Raw genomic sequence first — 19033 nt, 5'->3', positions numbered from 1 at the left:
TTTCACTTTGTTTGTTTATGTGGCCAGAGGCTGAGATCCCATTTATAATCAACCTTCTCCAAATTTGTGCTTGTTAATAAAGAGCAATGCTAGGGCATTCACACCCACTGCCTCCATATGATAAAGGTTTCCAAATGCACATTTCCCATGGCACAGATCACAGCCGATGCATTTTCCAGCGTTCATCAAAAAACACGCATGCTGGAGCTTAATGCTAAGAGCAGGTAGACTGAGAACTTATCTCTTTCTTTCAGGCACCCCCTCCATGTGGCTCCCACTCTGTACCTCCTAATTCATCCCAAAACCCATTTTCAAGGCAACTCGGGTACAATACAGCAGTAGGCACCCCAAGAGTCCCTGGCCATTAATCATCTTTAGTGTCCCTGCCTGGGCACAAAGTCAGGGAAAGTCACTCTTGAGGTGACTCTGAAAGCTGGAGTCTTGAGAAACATCTTTCTATCTGCTCACTGCTGGAAATTTCTAATTCCAGCTCAGCCAGCATCCTAAATCCACAGTTAATTGGCTACCTGAAGGCTAAATTTAATTTTAATCCTTCATTCACTTGCACAGAACAGTGGAACTGGATGACCTGTCTGGTTCAGTGGTAAATGGGTTTTCTTTGCATGAAGTAGGACTTTGTCCACTCTTTTTTTTCCCCCTCCAAGATTAATGTGTAGTCACAACTTCCTTTGGGAGACGCCCCTTTCGGTTTTAGAAGAATAGCGGTTGTCAAGAAAGAAGTCGCACAGCAAAGCGTAAGATTTGAGGGGGACTGCCTCAGACACAGGCAGGCAGTGAAGAATAAGAAGGAGCCAGGTATAGGGCGAAATGTCTGTTCTATTGTTCTGTGCTCTGCTAAGTACATCCTAGCATTTCAGTTCTGGAAGCCACTCCTTTCTCAGAGCACACATTCACACCTTTACAGATACAAAACCAGAACCGGGGCACCATATTCTGTGGCTCCTCAGGGGCCTTCCAAATCTAAGATTGTGTCTATCTGTGTATTTCACTGAATGAATTCAGAACCAGCTCGGCCACTGCGGCTGGTTCGGAAATGCATTCCGAAAGACCTTATCCATCTTAAAGACCAGGGCAGAGTGTCAAGTGTCAGAAAAGCAACACACTTCAATGAGAAGAAGGTAATAAAAGCTAATGTGGGAATTCTGGTTCCTTCTGGCATCAAGAGGCAGATTGACTCATGTTTTTCCTTTCTGACTAAGCACTGAATAATTAAAGGCCAAGTACGGCTGTGATCCAGATCCCCTGCGTGCCAGGAGTCCTGACCTTACCTCATGCCCCGCTAAGATGGCAAACAGCAAGGGAAAGCTTTGGCCTTAGCTGCCAGAGAGCCTGTGTGACTCTGATTGAGGCCCAGGCCCCAGTTGGGGGAGGAGGTAGGAGGAGAACTGCTGGTTATTTTTCTTTGAAATTGTTTGTGTGGACAAGTCATTATAAGTTTACTAGTTAGAATCCAATCCAGGATGGCTCACCTGGTGACTTGATGTGAGCTAGTCAAGTAACATGTTGTAGAACAATGGGAATGAAGAGGATCAGGGGCTTGGGTTGGAGTGCAGGATCTCATACACACATACGTCCCTGTGCTATCCTACCTTTCCTCCTGAGATGCTGTCCCTGCCCAGCTGCCTGTCCAAATCCCTTCATGAGACATTTCAGATACGAAACCTGAGGGCCAGATGGCATCACCATCACTGCGCATGATCCCATAAGGCTCATGAACTCAACCTGCCATGGGGTCACATGACTTCCCTACGAGGCAGCTGATTCTGGCAGGAGGCCCCAAAGTGAGGGAATATGCCTGATGTGCAGAAACCCAGAAATGCCAAGGCTGGAACCATCTTTGTTGTCCCACCCAGGAGGCTGGGAGGCAGACACGATGGCAACAGGGTGTGAGGAAACTGGGAAAAGCAGTTGCTGGCCCGTCAGTGTAAAATAATGATCAAACCGAAGAATCCCTCTTTTTCAGATAGAAAAAGATAAAAGAGAAAGGTTTCATAGATCCAGTCACTCACCAGACTTTTCTTGAAACCTTAAGGAGGAAAAGGCACAGTCAGGACATTTATAGTTGGCAAACACTCCGTGTCTCCATATGGCCCAGAAAGTGGGGTGTTGTGAGGGCAGCGGAATGAGGGAGAAACATACCCAACTTCTGCCAAAACTCTGCCCATCTCCCTACACGGGTGGCTGGCTGAGACAGGAGACCTGAGTGTTCTTATAAATGCTTTATAATGTAAAAGTGTGCCGGGAGGAACAGGAAAGGTGCGATTGGGGTATCTTTCCATTGGTTTTCTCATCTCCCAGTATGCCCCCCACTTAGAAAAGAAATACCCTTCCCTTCCTCCTCAAAAGTCAGTAATAAAAGTTCCCAAACCGAATTTGTCAGGTTTACATTATAAAGAATCCCTTCACTTGAGGTACGCAGCTATAGAGAAGAGAGAGTTCTCTTCAGCCACTACGTAAATGACATATATGCTTATAGAAAACATACATGATGGCAGGTGCAGACCTCTGCAGAAGGGCTCAGGGGACCACGCAGCTTTCTTTGAGAATTCAGCTACCGGCCAATCCCTCCCCTTGGTTAGGGGTAGTGCTCTTGGAACTTGGGTTGGGTTCTGAGAAGATCCTGGCTGGTCACGGTGAAAGGGATGCCAAGTCGCCTCGGACTTCTGAGGCATCGCATGAAGGTGTTACCACGGCAATCATCAGCTCTGCTCAGACTGAGTAACAGCCTGAGCAGAAGCCTCTGCAGGAGCCTCTCCTCAGGAGGAGGAGAGCGAGACAGGGCAGGGTTAAGGTCATCTGAGTGGTAGACATTCCCCAGGGGCAAATATATGGGTTATAATGATGAAAGCTGTAACTGCAAGGAGGGAGGCCCTTGAAAAGCCTGCAGAAAACCCCACATTTGGCTTCCTGTTGGCTTGAGCCTCCTAGCATGGCCTGGCAGTGAGACATGGGCTTCCTTCTGCGGTGCGCCCCGGGCCAGGCCCTCACTCTGCTGGTAGGTGGGACCCCGGCCAACCCTACCAAAGTGATGGGAGAGCTGAATTCTCTGGTGCCCTTAATGAGGAAGGGGAGAGAAAAGAGTTAGGAAGTGTGGTGCATGAGGAAGAGAAAGCATTACCTGGACCTCAGCAATGTGACGAAGGCCAGAGGAGAGGGGTGTGAGCCTGTTCCACGAGCAGGAGAAAGGGGAGAGGAAATGTGCATGGCCAGCTTGGAAGGATGGTAACAGAAGAGAGTGGATGGAGAAGGGTGAGCAAGTACCATTTACATTTCCAGGGAAATTAAGAAAAAGTTCAGGAAGTGACATCACTAAAAGCAAGTGATGGATCATAACTCTCAATCCATCACATAAGTGTGGACTCCAGAACCAGGGGATTCTTGGGGTTCCCTGCACTATACCTGGTCTGAGGACCCACAGAGAGGCTTCGGTTCCGGGGCTGTTAAGGCTTCCCCTGCCACCAGCACCAAAGCCACCACCACCATGTTTTCAAAGGGCACAAAAAAAGAACAAGATAGATGACAACCCTCCAGCCCATTGTCATCCCTCTGGATCTGAGGAGAGACAACTGGACTGTGGACATGGGGCAGGCATGCAGAGGCTTCCTCTACAACAGACCTCCTCCCCACAGGCACCTACACACCTGTCTGGTTACCAGGGTGTGTGTCTGTGTGCGTGTGTGTGCGTGTGTGTGAGTGCGTGTGTGTGTCTAAGACAACCAAGTTGTGGAAACCAGCCTGTGTTCATCTTCAACCATTTGCACACACTATATATCAACACATACTTGGCTCCAGTATCTCGACTTCAGGATGTGATGAGAGAATGGAAGGTTAAGGAAGGAAATTAACATCTAATGAATTATTGAACATTATATCAAAACTAATGATTTACTATTTGTTGGCTAATTGAACTTAAATTTAAAAAATTTACGATCATTCACATTGTGCCACGCCCTATGTGCTAAGCACGCCACACGCATTATTTTGACTGCATTTCAGGGATGAGAAACTGAGGTTAGGAGGGGTACTATCTTGCTCTGTTGCTTTGGGACATGATGCAGTTAAGTAGAGGGGCTGGGATTCGAAGCAGGGCCTGCCTGAGTCCATAGCCCACACCTTCCTCCCACTCTGCCCTGTCACCCCAAGGAGCTCTGTTCTTCCTAAAGATGGGGAGGATCCTTTCCCATATACTTCTCCTTCCTTGTGCTTCGTTTCTTCATAGAGAGACAAACTAGTTTACTGAGATCAAAATAAGAAAGAAGAACAATATGGTGAATAATATATGCAACTGAATTGATAAAGTGAGAAGGGAACTTGATGTTTTAAAAACTCAAGGGTGCTATTTATCCCTAACAAAGTAAGTAGGCCTCCTTAGGAAAAAGACAGACTTTAATGATTTTTTCTAAGAAGGAGGAAGAGGAGCTGGGAGTCCCCTTGGTAGAGCCAGAGTTGCCTTGATTTTTACCTTGGGGTGAGAATTTATACAAGGTCCAGATGATGGGGGAAAATACCCCGCTTTGGGGCAATTTCCTTAGAAATAGCTCAGTCACATCTAATAGGAGGCTTTCTGGTTGTGAGAGACACAGGTGATTCCATGTGACTCCAATGGTGGGCAGGGGGGTGGGCACAGTTATTACACTGGTGTACATGGGGGACACTGAAATTGTCCTGCCAGCCCAGCTCAGGGCTACCAGCCACATTCAACCTGGCTCTCCTTTGGAGGATCCCCCGTGGACCACCACGAAGTCACCCCACCTCTTTCTCCTCCAGGATGGACAGAAATGGAAGCTGATGGTGTTTGGGGAGAAGAGGGGGATGGATCAGCCCCTTCTGACCACTTGGACCTGGGAAGGCCCAACCTCTGCAGGTGCTCTGCCCCTTCCCTTTTGCAGTGGTATCACTGACAGCAGCTCCCAAATGCTTTCCTTCTGCCTCATCACAGTGTAGCCAGACTGGCTTAAAGACCCGGCTCTGTCTTGCACTTGGAGAGGCTGGAGGGAAGTCTTCTGGGCCACCTGGAAAAGGCAGGAGCTCTCTGGCAGTACAACAAGGTGCCGATGGGGCCCAGAGGCTGTCATTCATCTCCTGGGCACTCTACGCACCAGCTTAGGGAAAAGGCCCTGACCATGTGTGTTTCCTAGCTAGACCCTGGAGGGCCAAGAGAGCCCCTTCCTTGGCGGGATGCCACAGGAAATGTCAGCATGTAGTTGAAAACCTGCTACAGCTGAATCAATGTTTGGAAAAAAAAAAATTCTCCAAATGTAATGAGCATGGTTAGTCACCTGAATGTTTTCCTCAGTGCGTTATCAAGGAAGTTGTGAAAGTCTTACATTCTGGAGCTAAACATATGAACATGGTTCTTATGTCTGTGAAATAGCTCTGGATTCCCCCTGCTCATGAGCAGAAAATCTCCTCATACTCAAGAGTCTGTGATCCCCAACTTTGCATTCTTCTTCCAAGCTGACTCTTTGTTTGACATATCCAAGGAAGGAAAGGGTACATGAGCTGTCCCTGGGTCCCTCCCTGAGCCCATGGAGGAACTGCCCACATGGGTGAGCACCTGCCTATGCTTGCTCATCTCCAAGAAAGGAACTCCAGGGCCCCTGACTTCTTCCTTGGGACTCCCCCAGCTCCTCCTTCACCAGTGCTGCCATTTGGGGCAGGGAGCTGAAGCTATAAGGCTCGCCAGAGTTCCACAGAGGGCAAGTGGGAACCAGATTTCCAGGGCAGCTTTCTTTGGCACCACTCTGAGTGGACTGCCTCTCACGCTGGCCTAGGAGAAGGCCTCATATCAGTCCGATACCCAGGAAGAAGGGACAAAAGGAAACTGAGCAAGAAGAAAGTTACACTTACGCCAAAGCAAAGGCTACCAACGCGCCAACCACCACCACGAAGTCCAGGATGTTCCACAGGTCTCGGAAGTAGGACCCGTCCTGCAGGATCAAGCCCTGGTCTATCATCTGAAGGAGAAGGACGTGAACAGCCGTGGATGAGCCCACAGGAGCCGGCAATGCACCTGGAGCTCAGGGCTCCTCAGGGCAATGCCCCTACTACCACTGTCTCCACAATCAACCCTACAGAGGACCCGAGGAGCAAGAGGACAGGTCCCACAGGCTCTCTCCACCTAACTGTGAAGCCCGAGGCCCCGTGTCGTAGCCACCAGGGCTCAGCTAGACTCCTTGGCTCTCACATTCCTCCTTCCTTTAGTGGCTCAGAACACCAGGCGTCACCACATATGCACAGATGGGGAAAACCCCAGATGGGAGAGACTAGGAACAAGATAGAAATGTGGGGTGTTAGGGTGGTGGGGACCAGACTGGTAAGCAGCGAGTGCAGCTGGGACCACATGGAGTCCAGGAGGACTCATCCCTCCTTGGCCCTTTGCCTTGGCTCAAATCAGGGGGCACACTGGGGAGGCAAGTACAGTGCCCAGGCCTGTCTGCACTCCTGCCTGCCTGAGAGTGGAGTGGCTCCTCCCTGGACCACTCCCACAGGTCTGCCCCAGTCTAAACAGATCCACACAGCCATGCTGTGCCATGAAGTTTGGTCATGACAGACTTCATCAGACTTCTGAGGCCAGAAGAGGGGTCGCCAGAGGCCTGCGGTCTGTCATTGGCTGGTAGGTGGCAGCACTGGGGAAGAGCAGACCCGTGACCCATCCAAACCCTGGAGCCCAGCTTTTCTCTGGAGGCTTTTACCTTTATGACCATCTCAAAGGTGAACACGCCAGTGAAAACATAGTCAAAATACCTCAGGACCTGTAAGACACGTACAGCGAAGGGCAAGAGGACCATGTGTGGCCACCAGGCCGTACATACTCCTGCCTACCCTCACACATGCAGTGCTACCCCCACACCCCAGCTCACTTCTACCTCAGAACAGAAGCGTGGGCTTGTAAGTGCTAGCTGGACACAGGCAGGAGAGGAGACATGCATTCTGCTAGAGCCGCAGGATCTGGTGGTCAGTCCTTGGCGCCTCCTGCCCCCTGGCCAGAACTTAACTTCTTGGGTCCCAATTGCCCCACAAATCTCTCCCTCAGGACCTGGAATCCTTGTCGGTTGCAATCCTCCCCACCCACCCCTGTCATACCTCCCAACATACACCCTTGGGACCTCCAGGAGACGTCTCAGCTCCCTGGGGTAGAACCTCAGCTCCCCAAATTCATGCACATCCCTCATGACCTGACATCAGACCCCCCCACACACACTATAGAAGCCCCTGGGCGGCTGCAAAGACTGGCTGGCTCTGGATGTAAGGCCCACTGCTGAAGCCTCAGGGCACACGGTGGGGACTGGGGAGAAGAGGCTGATCTGGAAATGGTCCATACTTTGCCCTGAGGAACAGGAATGGGCCATTTCTTAAGCCTTCCTCATTTCCCAGGAACCTTCCTTAGTTCACCTTTAATACTGGGATGGGGAGGGGCTGAGACAGGGCAGGTCCCAGGGCAAAGGGCTCCCGTGCACCCACTTTGTTGCGCTCCGAGTTGGTCAGGACGGGGTCCTCGGCTGCCAGGGCGATGCTGCTGGCCGCGATCACCAGGAGAATGCACATCTCAAAGTAGCGCAGGCTCACGATGTAGTGGCAGGCCCTGCGGATCCTGTGGGGTGGAGGAGCCAACAGAGCTGCGTCGGCTTCCCTCCCCTCCCCATCCCTTACTCCCCACCTTCGTGCACATCAGCCTCCTCCAGACAGCCAGGCCCTGGCCAGAGGAAGCTGTGGGGAGAGCAATTTAATTTCGCAGGCACCACCCATGATTTAAAGCTCCAGTGGGAGAAGGTAATCAGATTGGTTAGAGGCTGCAGTGCGCAAGCCAAGATACATTATCTGTAGGCACGTCTGAGCCAAGGGAGCAGCCAGCATCAGATGACATACACTCCGCATGGCCACATGGTACCCTCCACCGTATCTCAGTGTCTACTCCCCCACCATACAGAAACTGGGACATAGCAAGGAAATCAGAAGAACCAAGAAACGTAACAATAGACCTTGATTCTAAGATTCCTAACAAGAGCAGCAACAGGTTTTCATGAGCCCCACGTATTCTGATTAAAGTAATTATGTTCTATAGACTGTATTCTGGACTTGTGTGACCTGACATACCTTAGCCCAAGTTCCTTCCTTCCCAGAGACTTGCCTGAAATACTGCCCATGTGGTCACTGAAAACCTTTTTGTCTTCCTAGCCTCAGAAGCAGGTCTATGTGTACATCTTGCTCATTTCCAGGGCAAAAGGCAGCTCAGTGTAACCTTCCAGAATCTTCTCTGCCACCTCCATCTCATGCCCCTACCTCTGCTTTGAGGAACATGCCCATTTCAAAATTCACATATGGGACAGTGGGACCAATACTCTTAAACTCCAGTGGATGATCTATTTATTCTAGGTTCCATATTCTCAGTTCTGTCCACCACTGGAGTATTTGATGACACATCCCAAGTAGATTTCCTTCCTCCCACCCCACCCCTACACAACCTACTGACCAAATAAGAGGAATAAGAGTTATAGGGTCCTTTTTTCATGACATCTCTCATGCTTCCCTGTCTTAAATTACTTTGTAGGCTCAGCACAGAGCTCAGAGGCTGTTCAATCCCATGAACCACTTCCACCAGTGAGCACTCCGCATGTTTCAGATGTCTGGCCACAGTCCACTAAGTGGTCCCTCATCTCTCCTTCTCCTCATCACCCTGCCCTGGCTCTAACCCTGGCACTGAAGGGGGAGTGACGGGAGGGCGCCTTACGGGTTGGTGGTGCTGAAGATGAACATGGAGCTGTGGGGCACCATGGCTTTGCCTGTCTCACGCTTCTCCTTCTTCTGCTTCTTCTCCACCTCCTCCTCCTCCTCTTTGATTTCTGCCTCCTTCAGGGGACTGGCTTCTCCATCAGCCTTGTTGCTAACTGCCAAAGGAACGTGTTGAAATCATCAGAAATCTTGCCGCCTGTGAGAACGGTGCCCTTTGTTTTCCATGGGGGTAGGATCAAGAGGAGGGGAAGGGGTTAGAGGAATGTGTCTAGCCAGGTACCCTGCAAACACGGGGGTGTTCACTATTACACTGAGTCAAGCCCTTGCTCTCGTTCTCTCCTGGCCATCATCCTAATTTTACATGGTATGACTTTTTTTGCCATATAAATAATAATCACGTTTCCCAGGGTCACAGAAGGCTTATTTCTGCTGTAAAGTTTACAAGGCTGACATATCTAAAATCTAGATTCTTTGCCTACGTTCACTTCTTGAATTTTCACATCACTACACCCTGAGCGGCATGTACTCTGCCCATTATACAGATGGGAAAACTGAGGTTCAGGGAATTCAAGTACCTATCCTAGGTTCATACAGCTAGTTCCCAATTCCAAATCCTGTAGTGTTTCGATGATCTCCCACTGCAGTGGAAGATTTTAAGAAGCCATTACTCTGTTTGTGGCTGACTTGCTGGCTCTGCTTGTTCCAGTCATGATTAATGTTAAAATGGCAATGCAATATTCATACCTCTATGGGACCATGACTGCATTCCAGGACTGGGAGAATGAAGGAGCCAGAGACTGAGTGAAGCTCTTGGGCCACCCTCAGTTTCCACATGCAAGTCACAGGGTGGGGTAAGTGGCAGAAAGGTGGAAGCTCTCTGAGCGGGGCAAGGGATACAGTCAGCCCCTCCCTCAGCTAATGACTCTATCCTGGAGCCTTGTGCAAGCAGCAAACCTTTGAGCTTCTGGCCCCTTCTGGGTCCTTCCAAGAGGTAACTCATCCAAAAGCCCTCTGATAATATGCTCTTACCTATGACGAAGGCCATCGACCAGCCCCAGAACAGGAACAGAAAAAGGTCAAACTTCTTAACATTTCTCATCAGAGAGGGTCCAAAGCACTTATTAGAGCATAAAATGTAACAGACACCAAAAGAGGTTGTCTGAAATCCTGAGACATGCCCAAGTCAACCCCAGCAGCACTAGACATGGGGGATTTCATTTTCTAAAGTAGTATGGGCGTTTTGAGTGCTGAGAAGGTGATGGAATGGAGATGGAGCAGTGGAAGAAAGAAAAACAGGGAGACGAGAAGACTGTTCTATGAAAAGAGAAAAATAAGGAAAAAGAGAGGCAAAAAAAGCAAGGGTGGAATCTGTGGTCGCAATTCAGTGGCCATGGGCAGCAGGTGGGATTAATGCAGGAATGGGGGTGTGGTGAGGGTTAGGTAGGGGATGGGGTTGGGGGGGAAGTAGGGATGGGGTGGGGTTAGTACAGGGATAGGGGTGGGCTTAGGGCGGGGATGGGGTTAGGGCAGAGACAGGGGTGGAGTTTAGGGTTAGGGCTGGGAGAGGGATGGGGTTAGGGGAGGAAAAGGGATGGGGTTGAAACAAGGATAGGAGTGAGGCTGGGTGGGGTTAAGGGTGGGGATGAGGGGGTAGGCCCAGTAATTTTTGTCTCTTCCTTTTGAGGTCTGGAGATTAACATCCATTGCCTGAGGGATCTAGGATAAAAACTGAGTTAAATCTCCTCGGAGGAAAGAGTAGATAACAGTAACAGATTCATAAAATGTTAGTGCTGAGAAAGACCTCAGAGATCACCCAATTCAATGCTTTCACTTTAGGGTTGACAACCTGAAGCCTTGGGAGAAACTGAGGTTTGTTCAAGCCACACTGAACAGATCTGGGCCATCTCCTGCTCCATCAGAGGTTCCCTAACCTGTCCAAGGAGAATACCACCAAATATTCACACGATAAGTCAAATAGCTGAATATACATCTGGGTACCAAACCACGTGTGATCTCCTTGAAGTCTCTATGGTGGTCACAGGGACCAAGGCTGAAGGAAATTTTATGGGCAAAACTTAAGACGGAGAACATTCTAACTTATTTTTCCTGCAAACTGAGCTAAAACTACTGCTATCATTTACTTGCTGAAGAATGACTTCGTCCTGCTGGTGGGGTTTTTCACGTAGCTTTATTGGGTGACTCCAGAGCCACAATGGTCCCCAGCCCCGGGGGGGATGGGTGGTGAGGGTGAAGGGGGACAGGGACTGCGTTCTCACTGTGAACCACAGTTGAGTCCACCAAGGGGCCCACGTCGGGGATGGCGACAGTGACGCTGGTGCTCGCGGTGGTGGCCTTGTCTACGTTGGTGGCACAGGAGAGGTCAGGCTCACTCTGGCTGATGGCCCTGCCCATGTCCAACTGCACGTCGCCCAGCAGGGCCCGCTCACTGCTGCCCTCCGCCTCCTGCTCAGTCAGCACCATGTCCTTCCCCACTTCCAGCTCCAGCTGGGGCAGGACCAGGGGCATGTTGTCCTCGTCGAGGGCTCCTCCCAGCCCGGAGCCTCTGGGCACCATCAGACTGTTGGTCCTGGAGGGACAAAGGAGGAGACGGCTGGTGCTCAGATCGGAAGAAGCTGTTCTCAAGTGGCGGGTGAGCCAGGCAAGAGGGAAAGGTGAGGGAAGCCCTAGGAGCCTTGCTGGAGAGGCATCCGCTGCCTCCCACCCTGACCCGCCCAGGCAGGGGGCAGCTAAGACCCCCAGCCAGCGTCCAGGCCTTGTTCCCGTCAATCGGCCCGGGACCCGCTCCCAACAGGAGATGCCCTAGAAGAACAGACCCCGGTTTTCAAGGGGACAGAGTCCATCTCCTATCATAGTCACGCATATCTTATGAAGGGTGTGTTAGCATCTTCTCCATTTTGTAAAAGAGAAAACGGAGGGTCAGATAGGATCGTACTGAAGAGTCCTTCACCCCCGCAAGGCTAGATGTCTCTGGGGCACACCCGTGACTAACACACCTCCTTAACTTTTGGCCTCGCTCTTCTTCCTGGATTGTGGCTGCCTTGGCCGCGTGGCTGCCCCTGGACTCGCAGTCCTTCTCCCCCTTGGGGGGCACCGCCTCGTCCAGACTCCGCTCCTGGCTGGCAGACCTGCTCCGGGAGGTGGAGGAGAGCTCCCTGCTTTCTGTCCTGACCCGACGGTGCCGGCTGCGCCGCTGGCTCTGCCTGTGTCTGGCGCGGTCCTCGAAGGTCACCACGGTCTCCCCTCCCCCAGCCTCCGGCTGGGTCGGGTCACAGTTGCCATGACAGGGCCTGGCCAGCCACGGTGGCTCCCGCTTGCCCAGGGACAAGGGGCTCCTCTGGTCGTCCAGGGCGCTTGACAGGTCCCCTCCATCCCCCTTGAGGGACCCCCCACGGCTGATGCGCTCCTCCTCACACTTCTCCAGGCCCAGGCCCAGGCCCTCGATGGGCCTGGGTCTCCGGTAGAGGCTGGGGTGGGCATTGAGTGGGTTGAGGGGACTCAGCGGGTTGAGGGGGTTGAGGGGGTTCATCGGTGGGGCCTCCTCTTTATTGAGGGCCTCCTGGCTGGACATCTGCATGTGCCTTCTCAGCTGGCTGGTGCGCTGCTCCCACACCGACATATGGTGCCGGCGCCTCCGCTCCCTCCTGCCGAAGGGGAAAGGGCGAGGACCACGGTCAGAGCCTGACAGCTGAAGGCCAGGGAGGGAGCCCCCGGGGTGCAGACCAGCCCTCAGCGGCCGTGGCAAAGGGGTGGGACACATGGGGGGTGGGCAGCAAATGGGAGAGCCCAGGACCTGCAGACAGGAAGCACAGAAAGATGCAAGGAGCGGAGTGGGCCACACACGAGTAGGTGGTGGGACCAGCGCCTCCGAGCATGTGGGGCTTCCCACTCTCACCCCTGCTCTGCAGTCGTTGGGGGGGCGGGGGGGCGGGGGGTGGGTGTCAGCCCCGGGACGGAGCCCCTGGGGCCTGCAGGACTGCGGTACCAAGGCTCACCCGGTCTGCACTCCCCTGTTCTCCTTCGCTCTCAGGACATCCACCTATACCCACCCTGTGCTCAGCACTGGCCCTTAATTCCGGGTCAGAGACCTTTGCTCCCCCCCCCCACTCCCGCAGCTCCCCCTGCCCCTCAGACAGGGGGGGAGCACAGGCTGAGAAGTACAGCGGCCGGGTGCGACGAGAGGAAGCCTGGCGACGGTGACTAGCAGACCCTTGTTGGCATCGCCCTCCAAAAACGAGAGTGCCGTGGCTCTCTTCCACGACAGCTGACGCAGACCACGGCACTCTGTGTGCCGAGAGCGCCGGCCCCTGCTTCTCAAAACCGCTGCGAACGCTCCAGCCCAGGGGCTGAGACGAGCCCTCACGTGGCGGCAGGCCCACGCGACGTGACGCACCCAGGAGTGGGCTCCCGCGGGTGGGAGGGCAGTCCCTGCTTTCACGCACATGTGCCCACACGCACCCTCACGGAGGCCCACGCGCCGACACGAAGTGCCCACACCAACGCGTGCCCGCTCGCGGGCCGCACAGAGGCGTGCACAACACACGGGGTCACGTACCGTAGACACACACTGAACCGAGCACAAGTGGAGAGGTGCAGAGGAGAGTGTCCACGGGACACACGCACACACCACGGCACACACTGACATGCACACCCGGCGCCACTGTGTCCGCGGTGAGGACGAAGACACGGTGTCCCCACGCACACACATGACCGCTCACAGACACGCAGACCGGTACACACATACAGGTGGCTGCTGCGTGGCTCCCACATCGACATGTGGTGTCTTCTCCTTCTGTCTCTTCTGGGAAAGAAAAACGAACAGGTTCAGTTCACCCCGGCCGCTCGGAACCACAAGCCCCACAGCCACCAGCCAGTGTCCAGGGAGAGGCGCGGAGTCCTCTAGGTGCCCACACGCTCTCCACATGCCCGCTGCCCTCTGAGGCTCCCAACCTCCACCTGGCCCAGGGGGTGACCTTGGATTCCTCACGACGTGCAGACACATGGACCCGGTGCTGGAAGCACACATGCAGGCGCAAAGGAGGCCTCATTTCATAGAGGACGCAGCTTCGGGTGCTCCATCATCATGCCCCCCCGGCACTCACGCTTGCCCCTAAGTGCCCTCCAGGGATCTATTCTGGAAACCCTACAAACTTGGATGAGAGCTGTATTCCCCCCAGTCACGTCTAGGACATTCACATGGGTGTGACCCCCCCGCCCCCAAGCTCATCACTCCAGCCACGCAACACATGCGGGAAAGCTGCTCCGCCATGCACACCATCAGAACCACAGAGCAGCCCACGGCTGGGGGCAGGGCCACCCCGCCGTAGGCTGCTCTGCATGGACGTCAGGACATGGGCGGCGCCCCTGTGGCTCTGCGACCCAGTGACCCTGGCCAGAGGCCTTCCAGGCTCCATCTGTTCAGCCAGGTAAAGCGCAGTCCCAGCCTTCTCAGCCATGCGCAGGGGGAAAAAAAAAAATCTTTCTCCAGACACACACATGCTGTGCCCTTTCGCTTACAAGGTCCAGAGAAGGTCAGACTGGTAGGAGGGTGTGGGCATCACCCACAAAGGCAAATGGGACTCCTAAAAATGAAGCTCTCAGGGCAATGTCAATGCTCAGGTCAAGGACAACACACATGGGACTACTGTGGAGCAGGCTTGCCCCTAGTCCTGGGCTGACAGACGTAGTCTGGCCCACTGGGCCCTGCCTAGACCTGGGGGATGCTTAGCGACCGTTGTTCCCGCCCTGACCAACGGAGAACATGCTAGGCCTCATAGCACTGCTCAACTGGCATGTCCCACATCCGCAGAGAAGCCTGATACATGGGTGGGCTGGGGGAGGAGCGGCAGCTGGTGGGAGCCTCACTTGGCATCTGGAAGAGGCACAGTGTGTACAAGCATGCACAGAGTGGGGGCAGACATCGCTGCGGAGATGCCTGTGAGCTCCCCGACTGTGTGCACCCCTCAGCAGGGGCAGCTGCAATGCAATGAGGCCCACGTGGGGTGCCACTGCCAAGCAGCATGGGTAACACATAGAAATAGAAGGACACACTCTAGTCAGGCAGCGAGCACACCCACTAGGGAAAGCAGACGCTACCATCTACTTGCAAATTCTCAAATACTCAAATATCAGCTCTCCAGAAGCACATGTGTAAGAGTTTAAGTACATGGAAGAATTCTCTTTCTCATGAGTGCACGCGCGCGCGCACACACACACACACACACACACACCAGGCAAAGACAGACCCAACTTTTAATTCCCATACAAATCAGATACACGCTTCAAACTACACTTCTCCACTCACACATACACATATCCAAATTCATAGCCCATCAGCAATACACCTTCATTCCTAAAATCACACAGAGAGGCATCGACATCTCTCCAACTCATGCATGTGTGACCTCACATACACCTGACATTAACCCTGTGGATCAGAAAGGGCAGCAGCATTCTTCCCGTTTCAAAGATGGGACAACAGAGGCTCTAGGATCCTAAGTGGTTCTCTCTCCAAAGACACTGAGCATGGGAGTGACAGAACCAGCCCTCAGACCTTCTGATTTGTAACAATGCTCTTTTCAGGTTTCTCTAGGGACAGACACCTCCTCGGCTGTCCGGTAGCCCAGGAATCAGCGGTCTTGCCTGCACTCCGGAGAAACACACCCCACCCTGACATCGCTCCCGTCAGCAGCACCCACCCAGCAACCAGAGCTGGATCTCTGCTCATCTTGGATGGTTGTAGCACCTTCTTCCACCTCACCGTGCCCAGACACGCACACAGCTCACTGCCTACAGCTCTATGCCTACCCGCATTTCATTCATTCTTCCATTCCACAAATAGTGAGTTTCTACTCTGGGCCAAGCATCTTCCCAACTCACGTCTCCAAACCCACTCTTCCCCAGGCTTCCTCATCTCAGTAAATAGAACCACCCACTCCTAAGTGACAGCCAGCCCTCCCCAACGGCATGTTTGCATACCTGTGTGTGTGTATTTTTAACCCAAGCGCATGAGTGCAGGGAAGGTGGGGAAGGAACGACTCAAGGCCCAGAGAGTATTCCAGAGAGAAAGGAGTTGCTCTACCTCTCTCCATCAATCTTTAACAAAGTTTGAGGGCCGGTTTTTTCTCACTCACAGAGAAGGGGCTCAGAGGCCAGGCCTTCCGTTTTGAAAGGTGAGGGCAAGATGATGACCGTCCAGGGGAAGAAGGGCCCCACACAGAACTCTGGAATGACTCTAAAGGGCAAGACAGAGGACATTCAGAGCCCTTCCCATGAGCACTTGGCAAAGAAAGGCTCCTCCTGACCAGCTTCAAGTGGTGGATGACAGGGTCTGGTGTCTGGATAGATTCGCACCTCCCGGGGGTCTCAAAGCCTCCCCATCGATCCCCAGGGCCACCCACGCAGACCTCACCGAGGCTCAGAAGCCACAAAAGGGATTTTCAGCTCCTCCTCCAACACTTTCTTCCAGCTCCACACGGGGCCCACGCCTTGCTAGTTCTACCAGCAACCACAGGTCCAGGCTAGATCCTTAAAGTTTACACTCGCTGCTCTCCTCTCTCACCTGCCATTCTCTCCCTAATCCACTCCAACTGGATTCTGTTCCCACCGGGCCGCTGAAACTGAAGGTCACTAACAACGTTCGTTTTGCCAAACCCAATGGTCCCTTTTCTGTCCTCAGCTTATGTGATCTTTTGAGAGTATTTAGCTGCACTGTCCACTCACTCCTTCCTGAAGAGTTTTCTTGTCTAGGTCTCCAGGATAGGGCACTTCCCTGTTCTTTCTTCCTACTCCTAATTGCTCCCCGTCTATCTCCTCTGTGGGTTTCTCCTCTGCCAGACATCAAGGCACAGGAGTGCTCTGGCCTCCATCCTGAGCAACTCTGTCTCACCAACTCTGTGCCAGTTCACCCGTGCTGATATTTAATGCCATCCAAATACAAATGGCTCCCCCCAAATCTTTATTTCTAACCTGGACTTCTCTTCCAAGCTTCACACTCATGTGACCAATGAGAGCCTATTCAACATCTTCACTTGGATGTCCTCTAAGTATCTCAAATTTAATGTGGCCAAAATGAACCTTGGATTTCCACTGTTCTCCAAACTATCAGTAAGTACCACCACCATCTACCTAGTTGCTTAGGCATCAAACCTTAAAACATGGGAGAAATATTTCTTTTTCTTTCTTATCCCCACCTCCAACACATTTAGTCCATCACCTCGTCCTATTGGTTCTCCCTCCAAAGCACAGACTGAATGGGATTATTTCTCATTTCCTCCATTGCTACCATGGTCTCAACGACCATTACCCGTCACCTACTTTATTCTTATAGTCAACCCTGTCTCCCTGTCTCCACCTTTGGCCCCTACAATCCATTCTTCATAGAGCAGAGCGAACTTTTAAAATATTTATCATGGCGGCAGGGGGCGCCGGTTAAGTGTTGGCCTTCAGCTCAGGTCATGATCTTGGGGTCCTAGGATCAGGCCCCGCGTCGGGCTCCCTGCTCAGCGGGGAGTCTGCTTCTTCCTCTCTCTCTGCCCCTCCCCCTGCTCATGCTCTCTTTCTTTCAAATAAATAAAATATATTTTTTAAAAAGTGTAGATCATGTAGTATCTATCCTTCTGCCTTAGAGCCTCCATGGTTGCAATTAGAATAAAAGCTAAAACGCTGCACCTGGGCCTCCAGGATCTCCCTGGCCATGTCTCCTTCTATTCGTCCTTGTTCCCTGCCCACCAGCCACACTGCACCTCGCTGGAGAATGCTCCTCCTTTGTAATTTTACATGACCGCCTTCTCCACATATAGATCTCTGCTTGACTTCCACCTCTTCAAAGAATCCCTCCCAGGCTGCCTGTAAGTACTCCACCCAATTCTTATTCTTCTGCATTATTACCCTGTTCTATTTACCTTAGAGCAGTGATCACCACCTAAAATTATTTATGTGTGTTAATTATCTATCTCTCTCACTGAAATAAAAGCTCCATGAGAACAGAGACTCTGTCTTGCTCACTGCTGTATTCTTAGGACATTTCCCAGCATGGAGTAGGCATCCTCTGATAATATACCATTTTGAGTTGATGAATTGGCTGTTAGCACAGGAGCCCAGGGGTCAGTGAAGTGGGGACAGCCAACTCACTCGATAGAGGGCATGTTGGGTGCAGACATCGGGCTGACCTCCTTGGCCTTTTGCAATGCATGTTTCTGGTTGAAAGCCTCCTCTTCTTCTTGCTCATCCTAGACACAAAGCAGAGATGGCCTTGCCTGGTATCCCCATGAAGGAGAATAGCTCCCTTGGCTCTCCCCACAAGTTCTGGAGACCAGGTGAAATGAGGAAGGCAGGAAAAAGGGTTAAACAAGGCAGTAGGAGGGTGGGTGGCCTCAGGTGGCCAGGTGCCAGGCACCTTAGGAGACAGAAGCCTCCACAGCTCTGGCATGGCCAGTAATTCTGGTCTCTACCCTGTCCCACAGGCTTCCCCACCATTCCTCAGGAAAGCCATGGAATTCTACCCCAGGCTCTAGCTCTCGGTGGAGCCCATGGCTGTGGAGGTCAGAAGCTGGAGCTGACACCTTTCAGATGTTCTGCAGTATCTGCAAGTGATGGACCAGGGTCCTTCCAGGCAGACCCGCCCTAAAGTAAAATGCTAAGACTGTGCCTCTACTTACACCCTTTCCCCAGCCCAGCGAAGTGGCCTTACCCCAGGTGATCAGGCAGGGACCTCATCCCCTAACCTACATTCCTGGTGTAAGTGTCCCTTCTTTGTGATGACACTGGGAAAAGCCAGTTCAGGTGAAATGACTAGAGCTACTAAGAACACACATCTGCTCAGCCTGCTCTGATCTTCACATACATTATTTTACTTGATCCTAACAATAATCCTGTGAGGTATGCAAAGCAGATACATCATTCCCATGCTCTAGATGAAGTGCCCAATGGCACAAGAGAATCATCAGATCTGCAGAGAATGCTTACCTTGGTCAGCTCTTGGGCATTGGCCAGATTGTCCACAGCAATGGCCAAGAACACATTCAGCAGTGTGTCTGGGGTGATGAGTTAAGGATGGGCAAGTAAGAAAACCAAAAGGCTTCAGCAAGACTGAGAGGGTTTCTCGAAGTCTTTGCTGCCTGGGATCCAGCAGGAACAGAAGCTACCCCACAGCATCAATTAAGCAGAGGTTATGCAGCCCTGTCTGAAGAAGAATATCTCTTCTTCCTTCCACATGGCTTCTCTTTGCCTAAGACACAGAGATAGCTGAATCCAATCACTC

At 52.4% G+C, this 19033-nt stretch overlaps 1 protein-coding gene across 3 annotated transcripts in view; it reads right to left on the bottom strand.

The window, feature by feature from the left end:
- The window catches only part of CACNA1E (calcium voltage-gated channel subunit alpha1 E), a 311105-nt gene that overhangs the window by 51138 nt on the left and 240934 nt on the right, over positions 1-19033 (bottom strand). For 2 of the 3 annotated variants that reach the window (XM_045877252.2, XM_045877253.2), the window contains exons 17-25: positions 18739-18806; positions 17905-18002; positions 13517-13573; positions 11769-12416; positions 11031-11341; positions 8753-8909; positions 7486-7615; positions 6717-6776; positions 5872-5978 (exon numbers count right to left, since the gene is read on the bottom strand). In XM_045877252.2, coding sequence (XP_045733208.1) covers positions 5872-5978; positions 6717-6776; positions 7486-7615; positions 8753-8909; positions 11031-11341; positions 11769-12416; positions 13517-13573; positions 17905-18002; positions 18739-18806 — 1636 coding nt within the window. The remainder of the gene's footprint in view (positions 1-5871; positions 5979-6716; positions 6777-7485; positions 7616-8752; positions 8910-11030; positions 11342-11768; positions 12417-13516; positions 13574-17904; positions 18003-18738; positions 18807-19033) is intronic. The other variant, XM_045877254.2, reaches the window with a different exon arrangement.

This window comes from Mirounga angustirostris, unplaced genomic scaffold (assembly GCF_029215605.1).
Source record: "Mirounga angustirostris isolate CCGP_5_RB_7025 unplaced genomic scaffold, mMirAng1.0.hap1 SCAF_6, whole genome shotgun sequence".
In the NCBI taxonomy this organism is placed as follows: domain Eukaryota; kingdom Metazoa; phylum Chordata; class Mammalia; order Carnivora; family Phocidae; genus Mirounga; species Mirounga angustirostris.
This window is presented reverse-complemented; position numbering and strand designations above follow the sequence as displayed.